Source organism: Vicia villosa, unplaced genomic scaffold (assembly GCF_029867415.1).
Source record: "Vicia villosa cultivar HV-30 ecotype Madison, WI unplaced genomic scaffold, Vvil1.0 ctg.000436F_1_1, whole genome shotgun sequence".
NCBI classification, from domain to species: Eukaryota; Viridiplantae; Streptophyta; class Magnoliopsida; order Fabales; family Fabaceae; genus Vicia; species Vicia villosa.
In genome coordinates, this window is record NW_026705207.1 from 306633 (window position 1) to 334438 (window position 27806).

Sequence of the window (27806 nt, forward strand, 5' to 3'; positions counted from 1 at the left end):
GAGCCAATAAGCTTTGACTTTTGACCAAAGTCAACCAGAAGGGGTTGACTTTTTAACTAAAAAGTCCAAATTAAGTTTTGATCCTCAATTTAAGGCTATTGAGTCAAGGTTGCAAGAACTAAAAAGAAAGACTTCAATAGCTTCATATAAAAGGAAAAGTTTCACGAAACGGCTTGCTTTAGTTCATGGGTTACAAGGCATATTACTACAAGAGACAATCGAAAGGTTCTAAGATACCTTACAAAAGGATCAGAATTGGAAATTACAAAAAATACTTCAAAGTCTTCTTCATAATGTACCATTACAAAGAAAACAACAAAAAAGGAAAATGAGATCTAAGGGTCTCCGACTCAGTGTCATTTAGTTTCCATCTTCTAATCCTTTTTTTTTATGTTCAGTTGTGCCTTGTCCAAGTTGATTGAAAGGGGGTCTCTTAGAAAGAACAATGTTGACATGATTGGCTCGTTGCATCTATTATGTGGATGTCTCAATGGATTCATTATTCTTCAAAGTGTTTCTTCCTACGGTTCGTCATTACGCCGACATCAAACACAAAAATATCAATATAAGCCAGCAGACCTACGCATAATACGTATAAATTCACATCAAACCAAAAGAAAAAGAAAACAGTCCCTGCAACATTCAGAATACCATACGTCAAGCACAATTCAAAAAAATACAAAAGCCAGCCATTCAAACAACTCCGCACATCATCTAAGGAATAAAGTTGCAATGTCCAAACACTTGAAATCCTGTGTTAATACGCCTTTAATTCAGGTACAAGCACTCAAGCAAATATATAAGCTCAAAACGTGATACGCCCAAGAGGATTCTGTTAGACCAGACCTGAACCGCAAGGAACCGACCCCTGCACATTATAAAAACTTCCAGAAAAATTCATATCCACACAAGCTTGCTACACCAAAAAACCGACCCTGCATATTTACAAACCAAAGTCAGCCTTGCACTCAAAACCGAAAAAGAAACCAATTCCAACCTTTTTTATTAACTTGCAGCAAGCCTCTAAATAACCCCTAATCCTATTCTGAAACCAACAAATAACTACCTAACAGAGTTACTAACAGATTGTAACTACCATTTACTAACTGACTTCCAAACACATAACAGAAAAAACAAAAGGAGGAGAAGAACTTGACAGTTATAACTAACCTCAGTTTTCAGACTCAATCTCCACCCTCAATTTGGTAACTAACTCCCACCAATCTAACAGCCAGGAACTCCTTTCTCTAACTGAATTCACCTTTAAATTCATCTATAAATCAGCATCACCATTCATACACCAGGTTCGGTTCATTTTTCACCAGTCTCCACCATTCTTCATCCACCCCCTTCATTCATCTTCACCACTTTTTTTTAACACTTCACGTTCACTTCACCACTTTTCAGATTTGAACCATTCTTCTCCATTTCACATTCATCTCCCTTCAATCTCTCCCATTCTTCACATCTTCTTCACCATCATCAATCTTCACACCACTCTCCACCCATCTCTATCCTCAGAAAATCCCTAATCCTTATTTTTCTATCATCTTCCTCTCTGCATCATCTTCAACCTTCTGGATTCATCACCTTCAATCATCTCATTCTTCAAACACAATCTTCAATCATTACTTGTTATATCCAACAAACCAATCGTGATCTCTAATTCTTCAAGAAGCCTTCACGTTGTTTCTGCATCACGAAGAACAACAATACTACACTTAATCGATCGTATCAAAGTGCAGTCAAGCTCAGAAAGAAGAAGAGAAGAAACAGAGTTGAACGCAAGACATCAAAGAACTCATCGGACTTACAGTTGAACTAATCATCTTCCCCACGACGTCGAAGAAGCATCGAATTCAAATGGAACTCAAATAGAGAACGAAATTGGAATCGGAGATGACGGCTGGAACAAAGAGAGGGGAGACTGAGAAGGTATGAGCGGCGTTGTGTTCTTGGCGAGACGATATTGTTTCGTTTCATCGACTCACGGTGGAGATTCGATCGGAGAGGGTACGAGACGGCCGCCTCTATGCGTTTGTGAGAGAGAGAGAGAGAGAGTAACATGAGGTGTCCTAATCGAAAGAAGAGAGTGGATAGAGGCTTTATGATCCTTGATTCATGGCGGCACCGTGTTCAATCGGAGAAGATGATGTCGATCGCCGGAGATTTGAAGATTCCGTCGCGCCGTTACGTGAGAGGAAGAGAGTCTGAGAACTCCAAAGGTCACACATTTGACCTAATTCCCTTTTCTTCTTTTTTATTTATTTATTTTATTTTATTTTAATTTAATTAAAAATCTGAAACAATTATAATCAATGGATCATCAGTAAACTTGGGCCAAACGGATTTCTGTCACACTCCTAATGGCCCGATACTTCTTTTTTGGCTGAAGAGAAAATCTGAAAATAAAAACTATCCTGGGCCACTGCTGTTTAGGCCTAGCGCCATTATTTGGCTTGCACACTGATTTCAACAATTCACCCCTAGGCCCATCATGCCATTTTTTTTGGACATAGAAAATCTGAAAACAAAACAAATAAATTTCTGGGTCATTTCTTTGGGCCAGGAGCTAGTTACTTTTTACACCATCATTTCTGACTTACACCCCCAGTTATCATTTTAGTTCCTAATAAAATTTAGTTTTTTAGTTTTAGTTCTTCAAGCTTTTAAACAATAAAATCAAACAGTTTGTTAGACTTAACTAGTATTTTTAGGAATTTGTCTTAGTACTAGATATCTCAATAATGATGAAAATCGATAAAAATACTAATTTTGCTTAGTAGGTTTTAGAGCAATTTTTGACATTAATTGATTAAATTTCCCATAATAAAACTCATAAAAATGGCAGATTTTTTTAGGTTAATTTTGACATTTAATTTCCTTCATAAAAAACTCACAATAATAGTATTTTTAGGTTAATTTTTGCACTAATGTTTGAATTGCTTTTGTATCATTTACATGTTAATTTTTGTATAATGGTTGTGTGATTTTGTTACCTGTCTTTGGTCATATTTTTGGCCTATTTTGTTAATATCTTTTAACGCTCCTTTTTAGAATTTAGTCACCATGTTAGCATTAGACATAGATTAGAATCACAACACAGATTAGAAAATAGGTTTAGTTCCCTTCTTGCATTCTTTTTTCTTTTCAACTTTTAAAATACTTAATAAAAGGAAGATGCGAATCACAATAAGAAAGTGATAGAGAAATGAGTGGGATTCATTCCCTAATCTGTTTCTCAATCGCTTAGTGGCATAGAAACGAGTGGGATTCATTCCCTAATCTGTTTCTCGGTCACTACTTAATGGGAGAGAAATGAGTGGGATTCATTCCCTAATCTGTTTCTCAAACATTAATTAATGGGAGAGAAATGAGTGGGATTCATTCCCTAATCTATTTCTCGAACATTACATAATGGGATGGAAGTGAGTGGGATTTATTTCCTAATCTGTTTCTCAAACATTAATTAATGGGAGAGAAATGAGTGGGATTCATTCCCTAATCTGTTTCTCGAACATTACATAATGGGATGGAAGTGAGTGGGATTTATTCCCTAATCTGTTTCTCGATCACTATATAATGGAAGAGAGATGAGTGGGATCCATTCCCTAATCTGTTTCTCTACCGTTATACACTTTTATGTGATTCAAATCGCAAACAAATTCCCCTTAAAAAATACACAACCAAAAACACTTAAAACAACTAATAATGGTTCAAAATTAAAACAAAGTAGAGAAAGTGGTGAGTGGCCCAGTATTGGGAACTGTTCATCACTCATCTACCCTAAAAGACTCAAACCAATCTCTATCTTTCTTCTTTCTAAGGGCAATGTTATTTCCGCTCGATCGCATCGTAGGTTTTCCCCTTATGCAAGAGCGCGAACGTTAACTCCGCCCAACTAAAAAACACAAAAACAAACAGAAAATCTTGAGCCGAGCTACGGTAACTCTGATTCCTGAAAAGGATACGTAGGTAGCGGGGTAGGGTCCGTGCGAGTATAATTCTTTCTTTTCCCTACATTTTGCATTCATTCGCATATACACATAGACATAGTACACACCCTTTAGATAGAAACAAACATAGGTGGATACCATTGAGTACGATGGGCGTGAGGGGTGCTAGCACCTTCCCCTTGCGTAACCGACTCCCGTGCCCTGTTCTCTGGTCGAAAGACCTTGTTCTTATTCTGAGTTAGGTTTCCTGGTATTCCTTTCCCTTATGGGATAAATATATTGGTGGCGACTCTGATTCCATTTTTCGCGGTAGCGACAATTAGTACATAAAGTTTTGACCGGCCTCGTTGTAGGGTGATTTCTACATAAATCACTTGGCGATCTGCTTAACATAGCGCAATATTTCGTGTCCCGAATCGAAAAAAGATCAAATATGGAAGAGAATCGTATGCGGTTGATTTAAGACTTATGGAGGTTTATCGTGTAGTCGCTATGATTTTATCAAGCTTCTGATAAATTTCCATTGAATTTAAATCCGAGAACATCCTTCACTCACCATCGATCTTCATTACTAACTTTTATAACATACTTGACAAGTTTCAAGATGGTTATCTTTAACATCTAACAACTAACTTTAATTTCTGCAATTTATTATATTGCTCTCTTTATATTTATCGCTTTATCGCTTTATTTTATCATTTCATCATATTTACATTCCGCTATTTTTTCTTTGTCCATTTGGACGTTTATATTCCGCTATTTTTTCTTTGTCCATTTGGACGCTATGTTTATGTTTCCGCTATTTTCTTTTTTCCACTTGGACCATACTTTACTTTTATGCCAAAACAATAATAAACAACAAAAATCTAAAAAACACTTAAGGCTCTCTTTTGGACTATTGGTTACTATCCCGAGCATTTTGGAGATTCGGACTTATGGACTTAGTGCCTCTGGACCCCTATTATGTTGTTACTATGTTGTTATTCTGTCTGTCTGGCATTGGATTGTTGTCTGTTTGTGTATGCAGGTATTTCCTTGAAAGTCCTTGATGGTTAATTCCAAGGAATTAAGATAAGGATTTTACCCGAAAACAGCCGTTACTCTGCCCGATTTTCGTCAGAATTTTAATGTGCTTAATGCAAAGTGGTGCTAAGATAATAAGTTCATCTGGGTCCCCAAGTGGTAATGCTCCGGTTTAGTATTAATATTCCAAAGGATGGGAAATCTACCTTGACCCATAATGTCAAGTGTTGGCTTCTTCTGCGGTTAGATCGTTCTTTTCCTTAGCCTTTATTTTACGCAATAGGATAGCCTCTTCATCTCCTCCCACTTCTTTAATTTTCAAAATCTTCTCCCTTTTTCCAAAACCTTCTTATGTTTGCAACCTTTTCAAAACCTTTCTTTTAAAAATATCTTTTGCCCTTAGTGGCTTTTCTTCAAAAGTTTAGACACTGTTAATTGTCGAAACGAGTGGTTATACCCCACGATTTTGAAATTGATTGATATAATGACATCTTTTCCGCGTGAGAGAGCTAGTGGCATACTCGTTGATTTTATCCGAGTTGGAGCCCTTCTTTCATTTGCGAAGCAAAGAACTCGTTTGTTCTCGTGCTCAAGATCAATGGCTGAGTATTTCTCTCCGACGACGATAAAGTGTTTATTCGTTTTAAACCTGTTTTCCCTTTAAGCGGAACTACATTAGCTCTGACTTCTCCATTGCACCGAGGAGGTATGTAGGCACAAGGCTTAACGTCTTGCCGAGCTTTTTTTTTTAAAAATAAAACAAACTCTTTTTTTAGCACACATGACACAGATTTTCAAAAAGGTTCCTGTGGAATACCACAGATATGAGGGGTGCTTAAAACCTTCCCCTCGTATAATCAACACCCAAACCTGAGTTCTCTTTTTGTTTTAAAAACAAAACTTTGGGTTTTACGTTCTTTTCCCTTTTCCTTTGGAGAAAATAAAGCGCGGTGGCGATTTCAAACGAAATATTGAGTCGAGTCAATCCCATGGCTTCGATCTCAGATTTTCCCCGCTACACTTATGTCTGATTATTTAACTTTCCATGGACGAAAGACAATATGGATTTAGGGGTGAAAACTGCATGTACCCAGAATTCCTTCACAAGATCTGGGTAGATTGGTCCGCAAAACTCAGCGAACAACGAAGTCCATCCTTGAAAAATTATATCTTCTTTGAGATGAAATTGGTGTTCTTCAATGTTATCAAAATCAACCATGAGTTCACATAGAACTTCTAATTCATCCTTAGGAATGGAGCACACAACGACTGGAGTGAGTTCCTGATTTTCTTCATCTTGAATATGGAGAGGAGCAGATGAACCAACATTTTGAGATAAAGTAGCAGCCATTGAAGCAGAATGAACAAATAAGAAGAACAAATTATGGGTTTTCGGTTAGGGTTTTAGAAGAGACTAAGAAGTTTTCAAAAGAAAGTATGCAAGAAGAAAGAGAGAATGGGAGCGAAAAAGATAAATGATATGATTTGAAAAGAATATATAGAGACGGATTTAAAAAAATGCAATAAAATTTTGAGAATGAACAGTTACAGAATCAAAATAAATCAATTACATTAAATGATAAGTGACGTTAGGTGAGAGAACGTGGTAAATGAAATGATTTAACACAGTTACCTAGGTCGGCGTCTTTTCAACTGCACGCTTTGTACTAACCGTACATACACGTGTTCATCATCAGAAAATAGATGACAGCTGTATTTTTCTGAATAGACTTTACGCCTTCTGATTCTGATCACTGCTTCTGATTGTCATTCTTTAGAAATGATCTTGTTCTGATAGGATCATCTTTCTTCCCAAGAATCACATCTTCTGAGTGAGCTGAAGCAAGTCTAGGTGATCTTCTGACTGTTGGCTCTTCAGAAATCCTGAGATTTTCTAAAGATGCAGCAACTTGATCTTCTGATCCATTGCTTCTGAGACTGCCAGCTTCTGCAGCTTTGCTTCTTGGTTCTACAGCTTCTGATATATCAATATCTATATCTGCAAAATTCTCAAACTGCTTTGGTTTTTCAAGACCAAGCTTATCATCAAACCTGATATTGATTGATTCTTCTACAATCAATGTTTCAGTATTGTATACTCTGTAGCCTTTAGAGCGTTCAGAATATCCAAGAAGGAAACACTTTTGTGCTTTAGAATCAAACTTACCAAGATGATCTTTAGTATTCAGAATGAAACACACACATCCAAAAGGATGAAAATATGAAATGTTGGGCTTTCTGTTCTTCCACAATTCATAAGGAGTCTTATTTAGAATAGGTCTTATAGAGATTCTATTCTGAATATAACACGCAGTGTTTATTGCTTCTTCCCAGAAGTGCTTAGCCATATTGGTTTCATTGATCATGGTTCTGGCCATTTCTTGTAGAGTCCTATTCTTTCGCTCTACAACTCCATTTTGTTGTGGAGTTCTAGGGCAAGAGAAATCATGGGCAATACCATTTTCTTTGATGAACTCCTCAAAGAATCTGTTCTCAAATTCGCCACCATGATCACTTCTGACCTTTATGATCTTGCACTCCTTCTGAGATTGGATCTGAGTGCAGAATTCAAAGAACACTGAATGAGACTCATCCTTGTGTTTTAAGAACTTTACCCATGTCCAGAGGCTATAATCATCTACAATGACTAATCCATATTTCTTTCCTCTGACAGATGTTGTTTTGACTGGGCCAAACAGATCAATGTGCAAGAGTTCTAACGGCCTTGTGGAAGAGACAACATTCTTATACTTGAATGCAGGTTTGGAGAACTTGCCCTTCTGACATGCTTCACAAAGAGCATCTGATTTGTATTTCAGATTTGGGAGACCTCTGACCAGATTTAGTTTGTTAATCTGAGAAATCTTTCTCAAACTAGCATGTCCTAATCTTTTGTGCCAGACCCATTGCTCTTCAGAAACAGACATAAGGCAAGTCACCTTCTGCTTCTCAAGATCTGAAAGATCAATCTTATAAATGTTGTTCTTTCTCTTGCCTGTAAATAGGATTGAGCCATCCTTCTGACTTACAGCCTTGCAAGACTTTTGATTGAAGATTATATCATAACCATTGTCACTTAATTGACTTATGGACAATAAGTTATGCGTTAATCCTTCTACAAGAAGTACATTAGATATGGAAGGAGAGTTACCAAGACTTATGGTTCCATAGCCAATGATTTTGCCCTTCTGATCTCCTCCAAACTTGACTTCTCCACCTGGTTTAAGCACCAGGTCTTGGAATGTAGACCTTCTTCCCGTCATGTGTCGCGAGCACCCAGAGTCCAGGTACCATGACATTTTGCTTTTTGTCCTCTTTGCCGCCAAGGATATCTGCAACAGAAATTATCTTCTCCTTAGGTACCCACAATTTCTTGGGTCCTTTCTTGTTAGTTCTTCTCAAGTTCTGATTGAAATTGGGTTTAGCAAAATATTTAACAGAAGGAACAGCATGATATTCTTTAGGTTTGTCAGCATGATATTTCTTAGGATGTGTCACATGCTTCTTGGTGTGAACAATATTAAAACTCTGTGCATGTGAAGTGAGCCTAATATCATGTGCATGGCCATATTTGAACTGATCCTACAATGGCTTGTATGTGATCTTCAGATCATCAATAGGTTCAAATTTATGTGAGGTATCACCCTCATAGCCAAAGCCAAATCTTCTGTTTCCAGAAACACCATATATCATAGAAGCAAGATGACTTCTGCCAATACTTCTAGATAAGAACTTTCTGAAGCTCGGGTCATATTCTTTCAGAATATGATTCATGCTAGGAATGGATTTTTCTGTTTCAGAAGGAGATCCACTATCTTTGGATAGATTTAAAACTTTTTCCTTCAGTTCAGAATTTTCCAATTCCAACTTCTTAGTTTCAAATTCAAACTGCTTCTTCAGCTTTTTGTATTTGATACTGATCAGTGGTTTTCACACATATATTTACCGTTGTTTTTAAGTATGTTTAAGTTATGTTATTGAGTGTTTTATTTCTTTATTCTACATTTTATGCTTTTGTTGTGTATTTTACTGTTTGCAGGCTTAAAGGAATAAATCGAGACAAATCAATGCCAAAAAGTACAAAAAGGGGAGTTTCGAAGGAAGTGAAAAGTCAAGCTACATGAGGTCTGACACGACCACCTGTGTCACCTGAAACTGGCCGTGTTAGGATGAAGCGTGGCCAAGAAAATGCAACAGAGATGAAAGTCACGGGGCTGACACGACTCGTGTTAGCAAGTGTGAGATCTAGAAATTTTCAGCATGTTTCTCATCGTGGCAGGTGTGTAGTATTTTGATCATAACTAGAGCTTCGTAACTCCAATTGACGCGGTTCCGGTGGCAAAATTTCGCTAACGAAAAGGGCTACAACTTTGATGAAGAACACAAAGCCAAATTATGAAGTTAAGGTCTCACACGGACCGTGTTAATCAACACGGCCACCCGTGTTGAAATGTGGCTGGAAATGCGAGTTTGAACCAAAGTCAGAGGATCAACACGGGCGCCCGTGTGAAGGAACACGGCCCGTGTTGATGAGCGCGGGCTGAATATGTGTTTATAAGCTTCCTTACTCAAATGGGATCATTAAGGGTATTCTTGGCATTTGGTTTCAACCGGAATGGAAGATTGATTATAAAAACAACTTTAGGGCAAGAGAGAGGGGACTTTTTGGCTAGGAGAAGACACGATTGAAGATTGGAGAAAACAAGGGTTTGGGAGAGAAGAAGGTCTTCATGAACGGAAGCGGTTGAAGATCAACTTTCATCTCAATTCTTGTAATGTATCTATTTTATAATTTGTTTTCTTTGAACAATATGAGTAACTAAACCCTAATGCTAGGGGGTGTCCCTGATTTGATTCTGTAATGATTTTGAATTCCTGAGTTCATCAATAGATTTGTTTTCTTATTTAATTTAATTGTACAAGGTTTTTATGCTTTCTTTGTCGGACCAACAAGATTGATTTACGGTTAACAACTAGCTGGACAGCGGTTGTTAAGGTTTTTGTACGATTAGACTATAGTAGATATCACCTAGGACTAGGGATACCCTATAGTTACCGGTTAACTCTTAATAACATAAAGGCTTGATTTCATCATAATTCTCTAAGGACTTAGGAGTTAGGATGAATGTTCAAAGGTTTTCCCACTAAGGACTTAGGGGAAAATAATCTAAAAGGCGGTAATTAAAGGTTATGAACTTGTTAAAGAGATCTAAATCCAAGGTTATTACAGGAACAATCACACACTATACCCCTAGCATAATACTCATATTTGTCAAAAAGCCAATTTACTTTTCTGCTTATTTTAATTATTGTTTAGTGACAATTTGCAAACAAAACCCCAATATTAGTTTTTGTTTAATTGATCTATAATTTGAACTCGATATTACTACGCAGTCCTTGAGATCGACATTCGGGGAATTTCCCTATTATTACTACAGAGGCAAAATAGTACACTTGCTATTTTACCGATCAGATACTAAGATGAGCCTTGAGTTCTAGAAGTTCTGTTAAACTGGAAACTAACTCTTCTCTAGATAGTTCAGAAAATACCTCTTCAGAATCTGATTCTGATGTAGATTCTGATCTATCATCTTCTGTAGCCATCAGCGCGAAGTTGGCTTGCTTTCCTTCAGAGTCTGATTCTGATTCTGATTCAAAATCATCCCATGTTGCCATAAGACCTTTCTTCTTATGAAACTTCTTCTTGGGATTCTCCTTCTGAAGTTTTGGACACTCGTTCTTGTAATGTCCAAGCTCATTGCACTCATAGCAGACAGCCTTCTTCTTGTCAGATCTTCTGTCACCAGAAGATTCTCCTCGTTCAAATCTCTTTGAACTTCTGAAGCCTCTGAACTTCCTTTGCTTGCTCTTCCAGAGTTGGTTTACCCTTCTGGAGATCATGGACAGTTCATCTTCTTCTTCAGATTCTGATTCTTCAGGATCTTCTTCTCTAGCCTGAAAAGCGTTAGTACATTTTTTGACATTTGATTTTAACGCAATAGACTTACCTTTCTTCTGAGGCTCGTTTGCATCCAGCTCTATTTCATGGCTTCTCAAGGCACTGATAAGCTCTTCCGACAAAACTTCATTCAGATTCTTGGCAATCTTGAATGCAGTCACCATTGGACCCCATCTTCTGGGTAAGCTTCTGATGATCTTCTTTACATGATCAGCCTTGGTGTAGCCTTTATCCAGAACCCTCAATCCAGCAGTTAGAGTTTGAAATCTTGAGAACATCTTCTCAATATCTTCATCATCCTCCATATTGAAGGCTTCATATTTCTGGATTAGAGCAAGAGCTTTAGTCTCCTTGACTTAAGCATTTCCCTCATGGGTCATTTTTAATGACTCATATATATCATAGGCAGTTTCCCTATTAGATATCTTCTCATACTCAGCATGAGAGATAGCATTCAGCAAAACAGTCCTACATTTATGATGATTCTTGAAAAGCTTCTTCTGATCATCATCCATTTCTTGCCTTGTAAGCTTTACGCCACTAGCTTTCACTGGATGTTTGTAACCATCCATCAGAAGATCCCATAGTTCACCATCTAGACCAAGAAAGTAATTTTCCAGTTTATCTTTCCAGTATTCAAAGTTTTCACCATCAAATACTGGTGGTCTAGTATAACCATTGTTACCATTGTATTGCTCAGCAGAGCCAGATGTAGATGCAGGTGGATTTGTTGGAATTTCACCAGCCATCTTTTACTGAAGCGTTTTTCTCTTCCTGAATCTTTTCTAAACACGGTTAAGTGCTTGCACCGTAGAACCGGCGCTCTGATGCCAATTGAAGGATAGAAAAACACTTACAAAGGGGGGGTTTGAATAAGTGTAGTCTAAAAACTTGAACGATAAAAACAATTTACACAGTTATTTTTATCCTGGTTCGTTGTTAACTAAACTACTCCAGTCCACCCCCACGGAGTGATTTACCTCACCTGAGGATTTAATCCACTAATCGCAACAGATTACAATGGTTTTCCACTTAGCCCACGACTAAGTCTTCTAGAGTATCCTGATCACAACCTGATCACTCCAGGAACAAATGCTTAGACACAAGCTAAGACTTTCTTAGAGTATCCTGACCACCATGTGATCACTCTAATTACAACTGCTTAGACACTAGCTAAGACTTCCTAGAGTATCCTGATCAACACTTGATCACTCTAGTTACTTACAAATTAATGTAATCAAATAAGAGTTTTACAATGCTTCTGAAAAGATATAATCACAACAGTGATATTTCTCTTAATGTTTAAGCTTAATCTCACTAATATATTACAACAGCAATGTAGTGAGCTTTGATGAAGATGAAGTTTGAGAGTTTTGATTTGAACAGCGTTTCAGCAAGTTAATATTCACAGAAATCGTCAACCTTGCTTCTCATCAGAACTTCATACTTATAGGCACTTGAGAAGATGACCGTTGGGAGCATTTAATGCTTTGCGTATTCCGTAGAGCATTGCATTTAATGTTTCACGCTTTTGTCAACTACCTCGAGCCTTGTTCACGCTGTGTCTATTGACGTTGCCTTTAATAGCTTCTAACGTTCCTTTTGTCAGTCAGCGTAGCCTGCCACTTGTACTTGCTTCTGATCTGATGTTTGTGTATACAACATTTGAATATCATCAGAGTTAAACAGCTTGGTGCATAGCATCTTCTTGTCTTCTGACCTTGAAGTGCTTCTGAGCGTGATACCATGAGAACTTCAGTGCTTCTGCTTCTGAACTCAAGTTCTTCTGATGCTTCCATAGACCCATGTTCTAATTCTGCTTTGACCATCTTCTGATGTCTTGCCAGACCATGTTCTGATGTTGCATGCTGAACCTTCTGAGTCAAAGCTTCTGAGCGCTGATTTGTGCATACTCTTTATATATTTCCTGAAAGGGAAATTGCAATGTATTAGAGTACCACATTATCTCACACAAAATTCATATCCTTGTTATCATCAAAACTAAGAATATTGATCAGAACAAATCTTGTTCTAACACCTTCCAGACTGCTCAGCTCTCTCATACCAAGCAGATGTTGTCTGACTTGGCCTGCCAAGTCTCAATCTAGGGTTCTCAGCCATAATTCTAAAAAAAACATTAACTAAAAACCACTAAGGCATTGAAACAATGAAGCAATGAAACAAATATGAAAAAATTAGTCAGGAAACATTTCGGATAGGCATATCTGAAAATTCCTCAGAGGGAATTTCAAATATGCACATCCGAATACTCCGGCGAACAGTCATGGATGAACAGGTGCATGTTCTTGCCTTAAATGGCGCAATAAACTTCAAATAATAACCCAAAAGCCACATTTTCCAAATTAAACTTCTATGTAATGATTTCAAATGATAATAAACTACCTATTACATACATGAAATGTACAAGAAATGATTCTTAGAAAGTTACTCAAATTCAGAGCTTTTGAAAACTTGTTGAAATGAGGAGAAGAGACACTTGCACCCTAAACCCTAAAAAGTATCACTTAATTCTTCAAAGTCTCGAAAACACTTGCTTCAATAACTTGCTCCAAAATCGATAACTTGTTGAAATGAAGGATTTTGGTGTTTGTGTGAATGGAATAGAAAGAGTGAGGGGTTTTGTCCGCACCAAATATGTACTGTAAACATGTTCAGATATGTATTTCCAAAAACCCCCCTGAACTTAAATATGGAGTTGATTCAGAGATGCATATGCGAATCAATTAATCCCTCATGTGAAGAAATAAGCAAGAAAAAAATTGAGAAAAAACATAGGAGTATGGCAGAGGGAGGAAGAGGAGTATGACAATGTTAGGACACTTCAAACAGAGATTTTCCTCAAGAAAAGATTAAGATAAATTTTCACCAATCAAACTTCGATGCAATCATAATTAAAACAATTTCTCAATTTCCAGACAGAGTCAACAACAAATAAGTCAATAAACATCAATAAACTCAAGGATTCAATTGAAGATTTGATCCAGCATGGGAAGTCGTCGAGATTTGCGACTCAAGAAGATAAGATAGGGAGTGATCAGGTTGCTAGTGAAAGACCATCGATAGTCAAGGTAAAGAAAAAATTGCTAGTGGTTTACACCATCTCAGCTTCTGCCATCCCAAAAATTGCTAGTGATTTACGCCATCTCAGCTTATGCCATCTCGGGGGGCATGTTCTCCAAATGGGAAAACTACCCTATTATCATGAACATGAATGGGAAACTCTCCAAGTATATATAGAACCAAAATTTGTGGGCTGGAATATAAATTTCACCCACCAAATATTATGTAAATAAGAGATTAGATGTTCCCCTCGTTCAGGTTCCCCTGCATCCAGTTGACCAACATCTTAAGTGCTACTTTTGGTTGATCCATAGGAACCAAATGTCCAGCATCATTCTCCTGTTACACAACATATAAGTATAGGCAGCCAAAAATGAAATCAGGAACGTAACGCTCAAGAAAAGTAGATTTATAGTTACGAGTACAAACTATAAACTAACCTTTAGAAAAGAGAGAGGTTCATAGCTATTCAACAATCCTGCTGTTTTTCCATCAACTAAAAAAGAAACTGTTTTTGAGGCCCCGAATTGTTCTTGACCTGACCACTTCATGGCGTGAACCCATTGCGAATTCCCTGTCATGTGATAGCAAATTAGCATAATATGACAAGAGTTTGAAATGTCCTATAATGCTAGGATATATCACTCACCAAGCCAATTGCAAATAAGATCATATTCTCCGGCATATATAAGAACTTTGATTCCATCCTCGAGAAGTGCTGGAATATATACGTCATTGTTTCTCATCGAATATTGATTCAAAGCATTAGGCACTGCATTGCTGCATGGAACAAACTCTCTGCTCCCAACACCTAAAGCATCCTTAACTGTCTTTTTCTTTAAAAATGTCACCACATTTGAGAAATTATAACACATCGATCCCTCACATGTCTTTCTGATGCATAGGGCTACAGTTCACCATGTGTCAATTTCATTAAAATATAACTTGAAATTTGTTTAAAATAAAATAAGTTTCTGATGTCATATACTTACATTAACGTTGCCTGCAATGGATTGGATTTTGGGAAGTTTCTGGTTACATTGATTTAATGCCGTTTTGCAACTATCTCCACCTTCATTCTCTGAAAAATCAAACATAAACTATAACAAATTAATATTATAAAGAAACAATACGATAATTTTCTTTCCACAGTTTTTTATAAAAAATATATGTGTTTTCATTCGCTGGAGCATTAAATTAGAAAGAGTAATATTATGTGAACTACAAATTACAGAAAAAAAATAGTTTGTTAAATTCTTGCATACTACGATAACATAACACAGCTCTAGCCTTTATATGAAAACACTTAGTAATAAATAGATGTATTGCAAAATGATAAAGATTTCTTCAAATTTTATTATGTCATTTGACAATACAGGTGCATAGTGTGTTAGGCATCTTGTACCGCAAGTTTGTATGGCATCGACACAAGATAGGACCAACTTGTTGATATCAGTTTGATCTTCCTTTGTAATCAATTTGTTATCAACTGCAAACTGAATGTTTGTTGGGTATTGAATTCTTGGGTTGATCAATCCATTACCAATAGCAATCCCCTGTTATTGTATATGAAACAAAACATGGGAGAAAAAATAGTTACAAAAAGAGAGACATCAAAAGTTATCTAAGGCATTACAAGTTTAAAAATTGTAACCATAAATTCATAATATAATATTATTAGGATATTGTAAGACCTTCAAGTTTATAGTATTTCCTTCTTTATTTTTGTTTCCTTCGAGAATCCGGGATGCAAGAGCTGGAATTAATTGCCCAGCATATGATTCTCCGGCAACATAAAAGTCATTCTTAACGAATTGAGGGTGTTCCTTGAGAATTGCCTGTAATAATTATAAAATAAAACTGAAGTTAATCTTATATAATTTATTCACAGTATGTGATTCATATCTGGATCACTTTCTATAATGTTTCTAAATTACTGATGAGAAAAAAGATATTTTCTATACCTGCATGAAATCGTACAAATCATTGCTAACACTGATTTCATCTGTACAAATATCATTTTTATCCGAACTGCCGCTGTCACCTATCCCAATGCATTGGTCAACAAAAATCATATTTGATACCTGCAAAATCAGAAAACATCTTAGTAATGACGTTAATCAGTGAGTCACTTCTCTCGATTGGGGATCCGGTTCCTTTGCGTAACCTAATTGAGATTGTTCTCGATGCTTTGCCTGAAGACTACGATTCTATTGTCGCCGCTGTGAACAGCAAAGATGAACTGAGCTCTTTGGATGAACTGGAGTCTTCACTTCTTGCGCATAAGTCGCGACTGGAGAAGCATCACAAGGAGGTTACAGTTGAACCTGCGACGGTGAATCTTACTCAGGTAACACCACCGGTTGCGCCGGCCGTCACTGATCAATCGGTTACTGACGGATTTCCTCAAGGTACGAGTCACATCACTGCTAACGCTGAGAGTCATGGTTCTGGTGCTCGTGGAGGTCGCTTTGGTTGTGGTGGTGGCCGCTATGGACGTGGCGGTGGTCGTTTTGGCAAAACGCAATGTCAGATCTGTCAAAAATCTGGACATGACGCGTCTATCTGTTTTCATCGTTATTCTCAGGCTGCTGGTGCTACCGCTACGTATCCCCCTCAACGTTAATAGAGAGGTATAATAGTATTATTTATTAGTATTATTATTAGTATTACTATTGGGCTCTAATTGAATTGGGTTTTTAGTAGTGTTTGAGCCTTTTAGGTTTAATATCCATTTAGAGTAGTATATATTGTAGTCTCATAGAGACATTTAGAATCAATCAATGAAATCAAAAGTTATCTTTTATCTCTATTTTTCTTAGTTTATTTGTAATGTCTTTATCTTTTATTGTTGAAACCCTAGTTCTATAGTCTTGGTAGGATTAGCTTCCTATCAATTGGTGCTTTCATTTTCGATCTCACTTCCGCTTAAATTCATGACAATATTATTGTTTGATGGGGAAGAAGATGTCTATTGGTGGATTCTTTGTGTTGAGAAATTTTTCAAGCAGCGTGAAACACCAGAGTCATTGAAGGTTTTGAAAGCTATTGGAGCATTAAGAGGTTCTGCCTTCACATGGTGGATATGGTGGTGTCGTGTTCATCCGAGATATAATTGGGATACATTTACAACAACACTATTATGGCGTTTCAAGCCGGAGTGGAGACCCATTTTACCGTTAGATGATGAAGAAGAGGAACCACCGTATGAATCAACACAGTCCTTTTATTCGACCAATATTTCTGTTGAGGAGAACCCAGAAGAAGAGGAAGACCCAGCTGTGGAGTCCGATTCAGATTTGAAGCAATGTTTCACTTCGCCACCGCCATTAGAGCCAACCCATTTTAACTCTTATGATGTTGACGACGAGTTATTGTTGTTTCCGACAGATGCAATACGGTCTAGCACTACGGTAGATGTCGTGATCCCTAACACCAAACCATATGACCCAGGACCACCGATACCACCGCCACATCTGAAACCACATGACAATGATTTTTGTTGTGCTCAAGTAATCAATAAAACAAAGCCAGACGAATCAGTAGAAGAGCAAATGAAAGAAACCGAAGAAACTTATGAATTGTTGAATTATGAAGACAAGTCTCCCATAGTTGAGGATTTTGTCGCTTCCACCGATGACACTGGAATTTATTTCCACCATTCACTCATCTTAAAGAAGAAGAAAATTCTACTTCCTTCTCACGAGATATCTTCAAATTTTTCCAGCATCTCAACGGATGTATCTCTCATAACTTCCATGATTGAGCCTCATGTCAAGGATTGGGGTTTGATGAAGATTCTCATTTTCACCAATTTGACATTTCTCTTAAGGTTTCTGTTCAAGAAGCTTAATTTGAATTCCGCAAGCCTGCCATTAACTAACCCTATAATCTTCGATCCTGGACTGCATCATTCGAAGCTTACTGTTGGAATTTTTCAAACTCGGTTCTCAATTGTCGCCCCCCACCTGTTTGTCAAAATACCTTCATCTGCTATGCAGAGTCATGGGAATAAGTTATTTTCTTTATACTGTGAACAGGGCAAGCTTTTTGTTTCTTCATATGAGGTCCAATTTTTTCTGTACTTTGCAAATCTGCTGCTAACTGCTACTCTGGTTTTTGACCCTGGACCAGGCCAATTTACGCAAGGCCGAATTGCTGTTGGTGTTATATTGATTGATGCTATGCTCTATATCATCATTACATGTATCTCAAGGAAAGTTGATGGCGTTGACCGGAAAGGAGAGTTTAGTCATAACGGTACGAGATCTGATGGGAATAACTTTCATGTTACTGATACTATTGCGGAGGTTGGTAACGACAGCGGATTCAAAAGTGTTCAAAACAGTGTTGTAATAGAGGAGGAAGAATTGAAGCTTAAGGATCGTGAATTGGAAAATATTCAAAACGGTACCATTGTGACGGCGACGAGTCATGACGAAGATCCGACGAGTGAGAAGTATATGAGGGAGATTTTGAACTTGATGTCTTACTCGCGTGGCTATGTGAATGCTTGTGTGTTGGCGGTGTCGAAATGGATGAGGAAGACGAGGTCGTATGGGGATATGGCTGATGCGTCGGGGCAAGATGATAGAAGGATCGTTACTGTTACTCCTTTGAAGGATCTGAAGTTAGAGAAAATTTTAGTTAAGTTGAGCTGTCAACAGTATGCGGACATATGTGAGGTTTTTGCTGTGTTGCTCGACAATTTTTTTGACATGGACTACTCTGATTACGTGAAAGCCTTTGATTCTTATGCAAGCTCAGGTAAGCAAATTGACGAACTCATTAACTTTTACAATTGGATTGATGTTGTGCTTAATGATGAGTCCAAGCGCGAGACTCCTGCTATTGTGTGTTTTGGTGATAAACAAAGGTTTATTGGGACGGCTGGGGCTGCTTCTACTATGATGAACCCGAAGAGTTCTATCTCGCAGATGAAGAGGTTGATTGGTAAGAAATTTGCTGATCTGGAAGTGCAGAGTGATTTGAAGTCGTTGCCTTTTGCTGTTACGGAAGGACCTAATGGGTATCCGTTAATTTACGCGCGGTATCTTGGGGAGCCTAGAGTGTTTACTGCTACTCATGTCTTTGCCACGATGTTGGGGATTCTTAAAGAGATTGCGCAGAAAAATTTGAATGCGGCTGTTGTTGATTGCTGTATTGGGATTCCAATTTATTTTACTGATCTTCAGAGGAGAGTTGTGTTGGATGCAGCTACTATTGCTGGTTTGCACCCGCTTCACTTGATTCATGAAACGACAGCAACTGCTTTGGCTTATGGGATTTACAAGACCGATCTTCCTGAGAATGATCAGCTGAATGTTGCTTTTGTTGATGTTGGGCATGCTAGCATGCAAGTTTGTATTGCTGGATTTAAAAAGGGGCAGCTGAAAGTATTGGCACATTCGTACAATAGGTCCCTGGGTGGTAGGGATTTTGACGAGGCTTTGTTTCATCATTTTGCTGCAAAGTTATATTTTACATTGATGTTTACACCCCTTTACTTGATATCATTCTCCACCGTCAAAAATATGGGTTCAAAGTTGTTATGGCACATGGAAACTAGAAGTTGCAGTGTCATGCAAGCCTTTCGATACTTGTTCAAATGCTTCTGAATATGTGTTTTGGGATAGCTACCATCCTACTGAAAGAGCATATAGAAACCAAGTAGATAGAGTTCTTCAAGTTCTTCAAAAATATTTTGGCATATTGTTATAAGTTACATGATAGAATCCGGGAGTAATTTTAGAACCTTGAGGACAAGGTTCAAGTGAACCCGACGGCAATGATAGAGAGGTATAATAGTATTATTTATTAGTATTATTATTAGTATTACTATTGGGCTCTAATTGAATTGGGTTTTTAGTAGTGTTTGAGCCTTTTAGGTTTAATATCCATTTAGAGTAGTATATATTGTAGTCTCATAGAGACATTTAGAATCAATCAATGAAATCAAAAGTTATCTTTTATCTCTATTTTTCTTAGTTTATTTTTAATGTCTTTATCTTTTATTGTTGAAACCCTAGTTCTATAGTCTTGGTAGGATTAGCTTCCTATCAAACGTGCTCCTTATAATCCCTTTCTCATGAATGTTAGGCCTGTATTTCAGCCGTCATTTGGTTATGTTGTTCCTCATGCAGTTCCCCAGGCAGTTCCTCGAGCAGGTACTCCTAGGGCTGCTGCAACTCAAGCATACTTTGCAGGTACTGAAGCAAGTTTCAACAACCAATGGTGATATCCGGATTCAGGAGCTTCTCATCATTTACTCCTGAGGCCTCAAATTTTTCTGATGCTGTCTCTTTGCTTGGAACTGAGCAGGTCTTCATGGGAAACGGCCAAGGTTTGTCTATCAATTATGTTGGTTCCATGAACTTTCCTTTATCTTCCAACCCTAACATGTCCCTAACCCTTCACAACTTGTTACTTGTTCCTCGTATCACCAAAAACTTGATGAGTGTTAGTAAATTTTCAGAGGACAATAATGTGTTCTTTGAATTTCACCCTAAATTCTGTGTTGTCAAATCTCAGGCTTCTTCTGAAGTTCTGCTCCGTGGTCTAGTTGGAGCTGATGGTCTTTACAAGTTCCCTAACTCTGCTTTACAACTGTCCAAGTCCACTCCCAGCTCTAACACTTGTTCTGCTCAAGATTCTTCTAAGAATAGTTGTAGTTCAGCTTATAGTTTGTCTAGGTCTCTTGTAAATGATAGCAGTAGTACTGCTAGTTCTGAGTATAGTTTGTCTCATTGTACTCCTTCTTGTAATTCAGCTTCATACATTAATAAAGCATTGAGTAGTTTTCCTAATTCCTTTTATCTTAATGCTCTTACTGGTGACTCTAACTTGTCATCTACTCATGCTAATAGTTCATCCTCTATAGCCACTAACAAGTATATTTTGTGGCACACGAGATTAGGGCACCCTAACCATCAAGATTTAACTGAAATCTTTAAATTGTGTCATCTGGCTGTCCCCTCCAAACCTCCTGCTGAGCTGTGTCATGCCTGCTGCCTAGGTAAATCTCATAGATTACCTTCATCCTTATCTAACACAGTGTACACTCAGCCATTTGAACTTGTTGTGTGTGATCTTTGGGGTATTCTTGTTATCCCCTCCTTCGTCCATATAACTCTCACAAACTAGCCTATAGATCCCAAGAATGTGTTTTCTTGGGCTATTCTTCAGCCCATAAGGGATACAAGTGTCTTTCCCCCAATGGTCACATTTATGTCTCTAAAGATGTCTTATTCTATGAATCTAAATTTCCCTATTCCACTATTTTTCCTTTTGTATCTGCTACCTCTGCAGCTGTTCCTCAGTCTACTCCTTTCCATGTGTCTGCCAATCCTTTGCCTTCTGCTACTCCCACTACTTCTTACAATCAGCCTGTTAGTTCTTCTCCTCCCTCACATTCTGCATCCTCTTCCTCTCACATAGCCAATACTTCTTCTTCCAGTTCTGTTCCTTTTCCTGACTCACCTGTTCCACCCGTGGCTTCTAATACACCCTCCTCACATTCTGGCTCTTCTCCTGCTCTAATTCTGTCTGATCCTGCTGAAGACAGCACTATTTCTCCCTCCTCAAACCCTAACTTGTCTCCAGCCACCAATTATGTCCCTCCTCCTTTTATACATCCTCTCAATACTCATCCCATGCAAACCAGGTCCAAAAGAGGTCTTACATTTCCTAGACTTCACCCTACACTCCTCCTAACACATATGGAACCAACATCTGTTTCTCAGGCCTTGGCTGCACCTCACTGGTTTCAGGCAATGAAAGATGAGTATTAAGCTTTGATGAGGAATCAGACCTGGACATTGGTGACTGCTTCTGCATCTAGGAAGCCTATAGGCTGCAAGTGGGTGTTCAAGTTGAAAGAAAATCCTGATGGTTCCATAAATAAGTATAAGGCCAGGCTGGTGGCTAAGGGTTTTCATCAAAAGGCTGGTAGTGATTTTACTGAAACGTTCTCACCTGTAGTTAAACCGGTTACAGTCAGAATTGTACTTACACTTGCAGTCACAAACCGGTGGCCGATCCAGCAAATTGATGTGAACAATGCCTTTCTTAATGGCACTCTTGAAGAGGAAGTGTTTATGCAACAGTCCCCAGGTTTTGAAGCTGCAGATAAATCTCTTGTTTGCAAGTTAAACAAAGCCATCTATGGCTTGAAATAGGCTCCCAGGGCCTGGTTTGATAAGCTTAAGAGTGCATTGATTTAGCATGGATTTAAAGCTAGCAGATGTGATCCCAGCTTATTTCTGCTCCATCATGGCAGCCTGCAGGTTATGATTCTAGTGTATGTTGATGACATAATAATCACTGGGAACTCTGCACCTTTCATCAATGCTTTAATCAAGAACCTAAATGACAAATTTTCGCTCAAACAGTTGAGTAATTTGGACTATTTCCTAGGGATTGAGGTCACACACTTACCCAATGGGGCTTTGCTTCTATCTCAGACCAAGTATCTCACTGATTTGTTGACTAAAGTGAACATGTTGAATGCCAATGGCATGCCCACTCCTATGGTCTCCAGCAGCAAACTCTCTAAAACTGGTTCCAGAGTATTCAGTAAGAATGATCTGCCAAGGACCCCTTCAGCTTCTAGTGGGGATGATAGAGATAGTGTAGATAAATATAGTTTAGCTTGCTTTATATTCACTAGATGCTGAGCTGTATTATTGAGTAACTAACTCTCTAGTCTGTTAGAGTTTGTTACAGATTCAGATGTATAAATATCTCCTACTTGTATCTACATTACACAATGAAATACAAATGAGATTTTCCCTATTTCTTATACTATGCTATTAGAACAGTCAGCAGATCATTTCTCATTAACCTTGGAAGTTCCCATCTTGCCCCTTCTAGAGTAAACTAACCAAGTTCCCATGGGCCAGTGTCTCCTTTGGGCCTTGACTAACAGTCTGAGTTCTATCAGTATATTTATTTTACCGCAGGATAAATGTTTGTGGGGAAACAGTAACTGCAATTTAGAACCATCATTAAAACAAAAACATGTAATAGGCATAGTGTAGCAACCTGCCTAAAAATTGTAACTTAGAGAGTCGCCACCTATTCTACCAAGGCGAATAGGAAACCTTTACTGGTTAAGAGATTTAGGGTAAGATACTATATTCGGGTTAAGGGAAGGTGTTAGGCATCCAAAACCCTTTCCTAAAGGTTAACATTGCAAAGATAAGGGTTATGGCAAAAACATAAAGAAGGGTAACAGATAGTTAATAGGGTTAAAGGTTTAATTATGGACATGATTAAGATTTGGAGGAGGGTGACTCGCCTTGGTTATCCAAGTGCCTACGTATCTCCTTATGGAGAATCGGAGTCAACGTAGTTCGGGCACAGGATTGTACGCCTTAGAATTAGAATTTGATTGTATTTGAAGTTGTTTTGAAGTTGTTTTCAAAAGCGAAGTTCGAAGGTATTTTGAATTACCTTATCGTAGTTATGAACATCGCAGTGTAGTGTTTGAAGGGGTGAATTTCTGTAGTGTCGTGGTTTAGTGTATTTGAAGGTTTGGAAGTGTTTTAGGATTTGGGCGTACAACCCTGATTTTTAATATGTTACCGTTAGTTGCGATGATCAATAGGTTTGATCACCATAGTTAACGAATTGAAAGGGTATTGTTACCAATTCTAATCGATTGATTCGATTATCACTAATAACAAATAAATATGTTTTATAGAATTGATTATTTATTTTTTACCGTTATCCCTCGTAATCGATAGATTCGATTATAAATAATAACGAATTGACAGAGAAATGCTAATCATCATAACTAATAAGATAGTTACAACCTTTTAGCAAAATATATTTTATTTGAATTTAATTTAATTAATTAAATAATTATTTGATTATTACCCACCGCGATCAATGGATTTAATCGAAGCAAATAAAATTCTAAATTGTTTGGCTAAATACCTAAGTCAGTTGGAAGAACCCTAATCCTAATGCTTTGGCCACTGGCCAATGGGATTGGGCGAACCCTAATATCTTAATATATTTTATAGGATTTTTATGGTTTTTATAATTAAAATAATTAAATACATTAACTCAAAAAATCGAGGAAAATAAACGGGAGAATAGTCAGGAATAATTACAGTCCTAATCCTAACTATATCCTAATCCTAATTCTAATTAAATTATTTAAATATAAACATAATTAATTGGCAAAGATCCAATGTGGTTGACCCTTGAATGCCCATGGTAGAGATGCAGTTCCTGTACGTTAGATGAGGATGGTAGGAGATATGATGGTTGATAACGAGGGTGTATTGTGAGCCCATAGGAAGTGGAAGCGCTGAATCCTTTGGGAAACCATAGCATGCAAATTTCATAAAATAAATGTTTGGACTGGGGTTCGAACCCAGTCCCCCTTGGTGCACATCTCCATTTGTTAACCAATCGAGCCAAGTTTCTCTTTTGATAAAAGTATAACAAAAAACAAATAAATAAAAAGAAAATAGATTAATGGAACCAGTCAACATGTGGGGCCCTGGGAGTGCTGACGCGCCGATCAAAGAAGGAGAGAGATGGGCTTGAGTTTGACTGGCCAATGGAGACGTTCGTCAACGCCACGCGTGTTCCCATGCCACTATTCATCGTCACTAACATATTACCTGCGGATTTATATTCGATTTTTATTGCAGAATTACCTGCGGATTCTTTAAGGAACCCTGGCCAGTCATGGCAACCTGCAAAAACCGACAAAATAGAACCAAACAAGAGCCCAGATTAACCAAGCGGGACCTTGCGATCACGATGGTGGTGGTGGTTTGGCCTGGAACAGCCTAGAAATACGAGAACGATGCACCCTCCTTATTATGCCCTAGCCATGGCCAAGCTTCACCCTTGCGTTAGACCTCCCAAGTAAAGGTTCCAATCGACTCTAAAAACTATCACAGACTCAAATACACTGTTAGTATGAATTAAAATACAACTATATGCAGGAAATAAAAATCAAAACGTGAGTGAGAATGATGAACCTGATAAACACATCTCAGACGTTGCACAGCTTGGTTCTTGATTTGATTTCACACCTTGGTACCTCAAGAGTGTATTAGAGTGGCTGGAAGAGATGGTAAATGGCTGCAACTTGTTTTTTCGAATTTGCCCTAATCTTTCTTCTTTTGAGATCTCTTGTAACTTAAGAACCCTATTTTTCTTTCTCAATTTTCGTCCCCCTAGCCCTAATGAATGCTTTCCCACATATATGTCATCATATTAGGGTTAAATATTTGACAAACAATCAATCAACCATTAACATGAAAATTGGAAAAAAGATTTTGTATAAAATCTTTCTCTTTTAGAACTATCATCTATTTCATGCATATTCTTCATTCATTCTTGGCCCTTGGATCATATTTAGATTTGTTTTGAATTAATAGAAAAGGAATGACCATTATATAATTATTTTAGGATTTTATTTAGTCTTTATTTAAAATTTAAATGAATAAAATCAAATAAAAAATTAATAATATCACAAGAATAATTATATTGGACCAACGGACCTCTCTTGGTATTTTACTTGATCAAGACCAAAGCCATATACTTTCATCCATTTATTTTATATTTTTACTTAATTTATTTGCCTTTTAATTGGTTAAAATTCAAATAAATATAAATAAATATAATAAAAATAGAACCAAAGGTTTAAGAGTCTTTTTATGGGCCATGGTCATATTTGGAGTGCAAAACTTAGGCCCATTAGTTCAAAAACCAAGTTTTGGTCAATTAAGGTTTCATGCATATCCTGAAAATTGCTCAACTTCAACCATGCGTATCTCTCTCAATTTTAACCCTATGGAGGTGTTCTTGATCAATTTAGAAAGCTTAGAGTGTCCTCTAAATTATCCTTTTGGTTTCATCTTAATTGAAGCTTCCATGCTCAAGTTATGAGCTTTGACCCAAAAGGCATATTTTATTGACTTTCTAGAAGACCTATAATGTATTAGACCATATCTCTTGAATGAAGTATTTCTGGCCTTGGCTTGTGAGAGGCAAAGTTGTAGATGATCCAATTTCCTTCAAAATAGGCTTTGGTTGGGAAATTTTTGATGCTCCATGTGAAAGTTATGACCAGTCAAAGTTGTGTTGACTTTCTCCTACAAAAACCCTAATTTGAACCTTTGTATTTGTTCATTTCTGAGTTTTTATTAGTGGGTCATGATCAACCTTTGATCAAATAATGGATACAACCTCACATACTTGATGTTGACAAAAAATCTCGAAGTTTGATTGTATTTTGACTATAGTTGACTTTTAGGTCAACATAGTTGAGACTTTGGAACCCTTTTGGCATATGGAACACCTTGGAACCCATGTGAGACTTTGAAGATTCAGATTCCTTTGATAAGATGCAAACCCTAGTTTTGAGACCCTCGATTAGGAGAGAGTGACTTGAATAAACCTTTGAACCTTGAGCCATTGAAGATGCATAGAGGGGGGCAAATTTTGGGGTATGACACATAGAATGTTATTACCTTGTCCCATCCATAGGCACTCGGTGAAAGAGACGGATCATTGTTAATTTGAAAAGGACCATTTTCACGAAACATAGCGAATGCACTGGCACAACGTGGCCCTCCAGTCAACCATAACATCAATGGTGTGTCTTTAGCACCATTTCTTGATTCAATGAAAACATAGAACATCCTACAATTCAATGAAGAAGCAGAAAATACACTATAAATCACAATGAAAATATGTAAAAAAAAAAAAAAGATAAGTTTAATAATACTACCTAGCAGATTTGGAACGAAGAAGCGAATAGAATCCAGCATGGTGACCAAGATCTTCAACAGAAGTTCCATCAGAACTAGTGAGAAACGAAAATGTCTTCTCTACGATTTTTCCTGGGACGAAATCACCTTGTTGATTTGGTGAAAATTTTGTCGTTGACGGAAAACCTTGTTGAAGTGTGAAGCGAGAAGTTGCATAAGATGAAGAAAGTAAAATGAAGAACGAGAGAAGAGAAAAGGAGGTTTTGGGGAATCCCATGTTTGTGAAAACAAATTGAGACAAGAGCATGTGATCCAAATTGTTGTGTTTATAGCAGGTGATCCTAACTGTTTTGAAAGGAGACAGAGAGAATCACACATTCAATAAGTTAAACTTGAATTTTTCAAACAATTAGAATGAAAGTATCTGGAGATTGATTTGTTTTTTGTTAGGGAAAAAGTTCTGGCTAAGCAACTGCAAGTGTTACACATTCCAGGCACTGACCAATGGGCAGATGTCCTCACCAAGCCATTACCTTCTACTGCATTCTTAAATCTGAAGCACAAACTCAGGGTAGTTGCTGCCACTACCTCCCCATGAGTTTGTGGGGGGGGGGGGGGGGGGGGGGGGGGGGGGGGGGGGGGGGGTATTAGAGTACTTATTAGTAGTGGATCTAAGAACTGACACCTGGCAGTTATCCTATTGTGTAACCTTCTATAGTAGGTCACCTTGTTACCTATATAAGTAACAAGGTGTTATCTTTGTAACAATCTCAGAAATTGATAACTGAATTCAATTACAGTAATGGAAACTACCTTGAGAATCTAATATGGTATTAGATTAAGCCACCGATCCATCTCCTTGCTCCGATGTCGCAACCGACTTCTCCGGAGTGATCGCCGCCTTCTTCTCAGCCGTCTTCCACCGCGACGGCGTCTCTTCCTCTCAAATCCATGGACGATTCAACTCGTCTCCAGTTCTCGATCAAGATCGCGCTGAAGTTGGATGAAAAAAACTCCCATCTCTGGCGTCAACAGATCGAACCTTAC

General features: G+C 37.7%; 2 protein-coding genes across 2 annotated transcripts; both read right to left on the reverse strand.

Moving 5' to 3' along the window:
• Nucleotides 1-14256: 14256 nt before the first annotated feature.
• LOC131628255 (serine carboxypeptidase-like) lies at nucleotides 14257-14765 on the reverse strand. Its single transcript, XM_058899115.1, has 3 exons — nucleotides 14669-14765; nucleotides 14460-14593; nucleotides 14257-14358 (listed from the first exon to the last, which is right to left on the reverse strand). Exons 1-3 carry the CDS (start codon nucleotides 14763-14765, stop codon nucleotides 14257-14259), a joined length of 333 nt encoding a protein of 110 aa, XP_058755098.1.
• Nucleotides 14718-27356, reverse strand: LOC131628245 (serine carboxypeptidase-like 48). Its single transcript, XM_058899104.1, has 7 exons — nucleotides 26780-27356; nucleotides 26520-26691; nucleotides 15984-16103; nucleotides 15714-15857; nucleotides 15425-15575; nucleotides 15012-15100; nucleotides 14718-14926 (listed from the first exon to the last, which is right to left on the reverse strand). The coding sequence occupies exons 1-7, from the start codon at nucleotides 27064-27066 to the stop codon at nucleotides 14867-14869; spliced, it is 1023 nt and encodes a 340-aa protein (XP_058755087.1). The 5' UTR covers nucleotides 27067-27356; the 3' UTR covers nucleotides 14718-14866.
• Nucleotides 27357-27806: the final 450 nt, after the last annotated feature.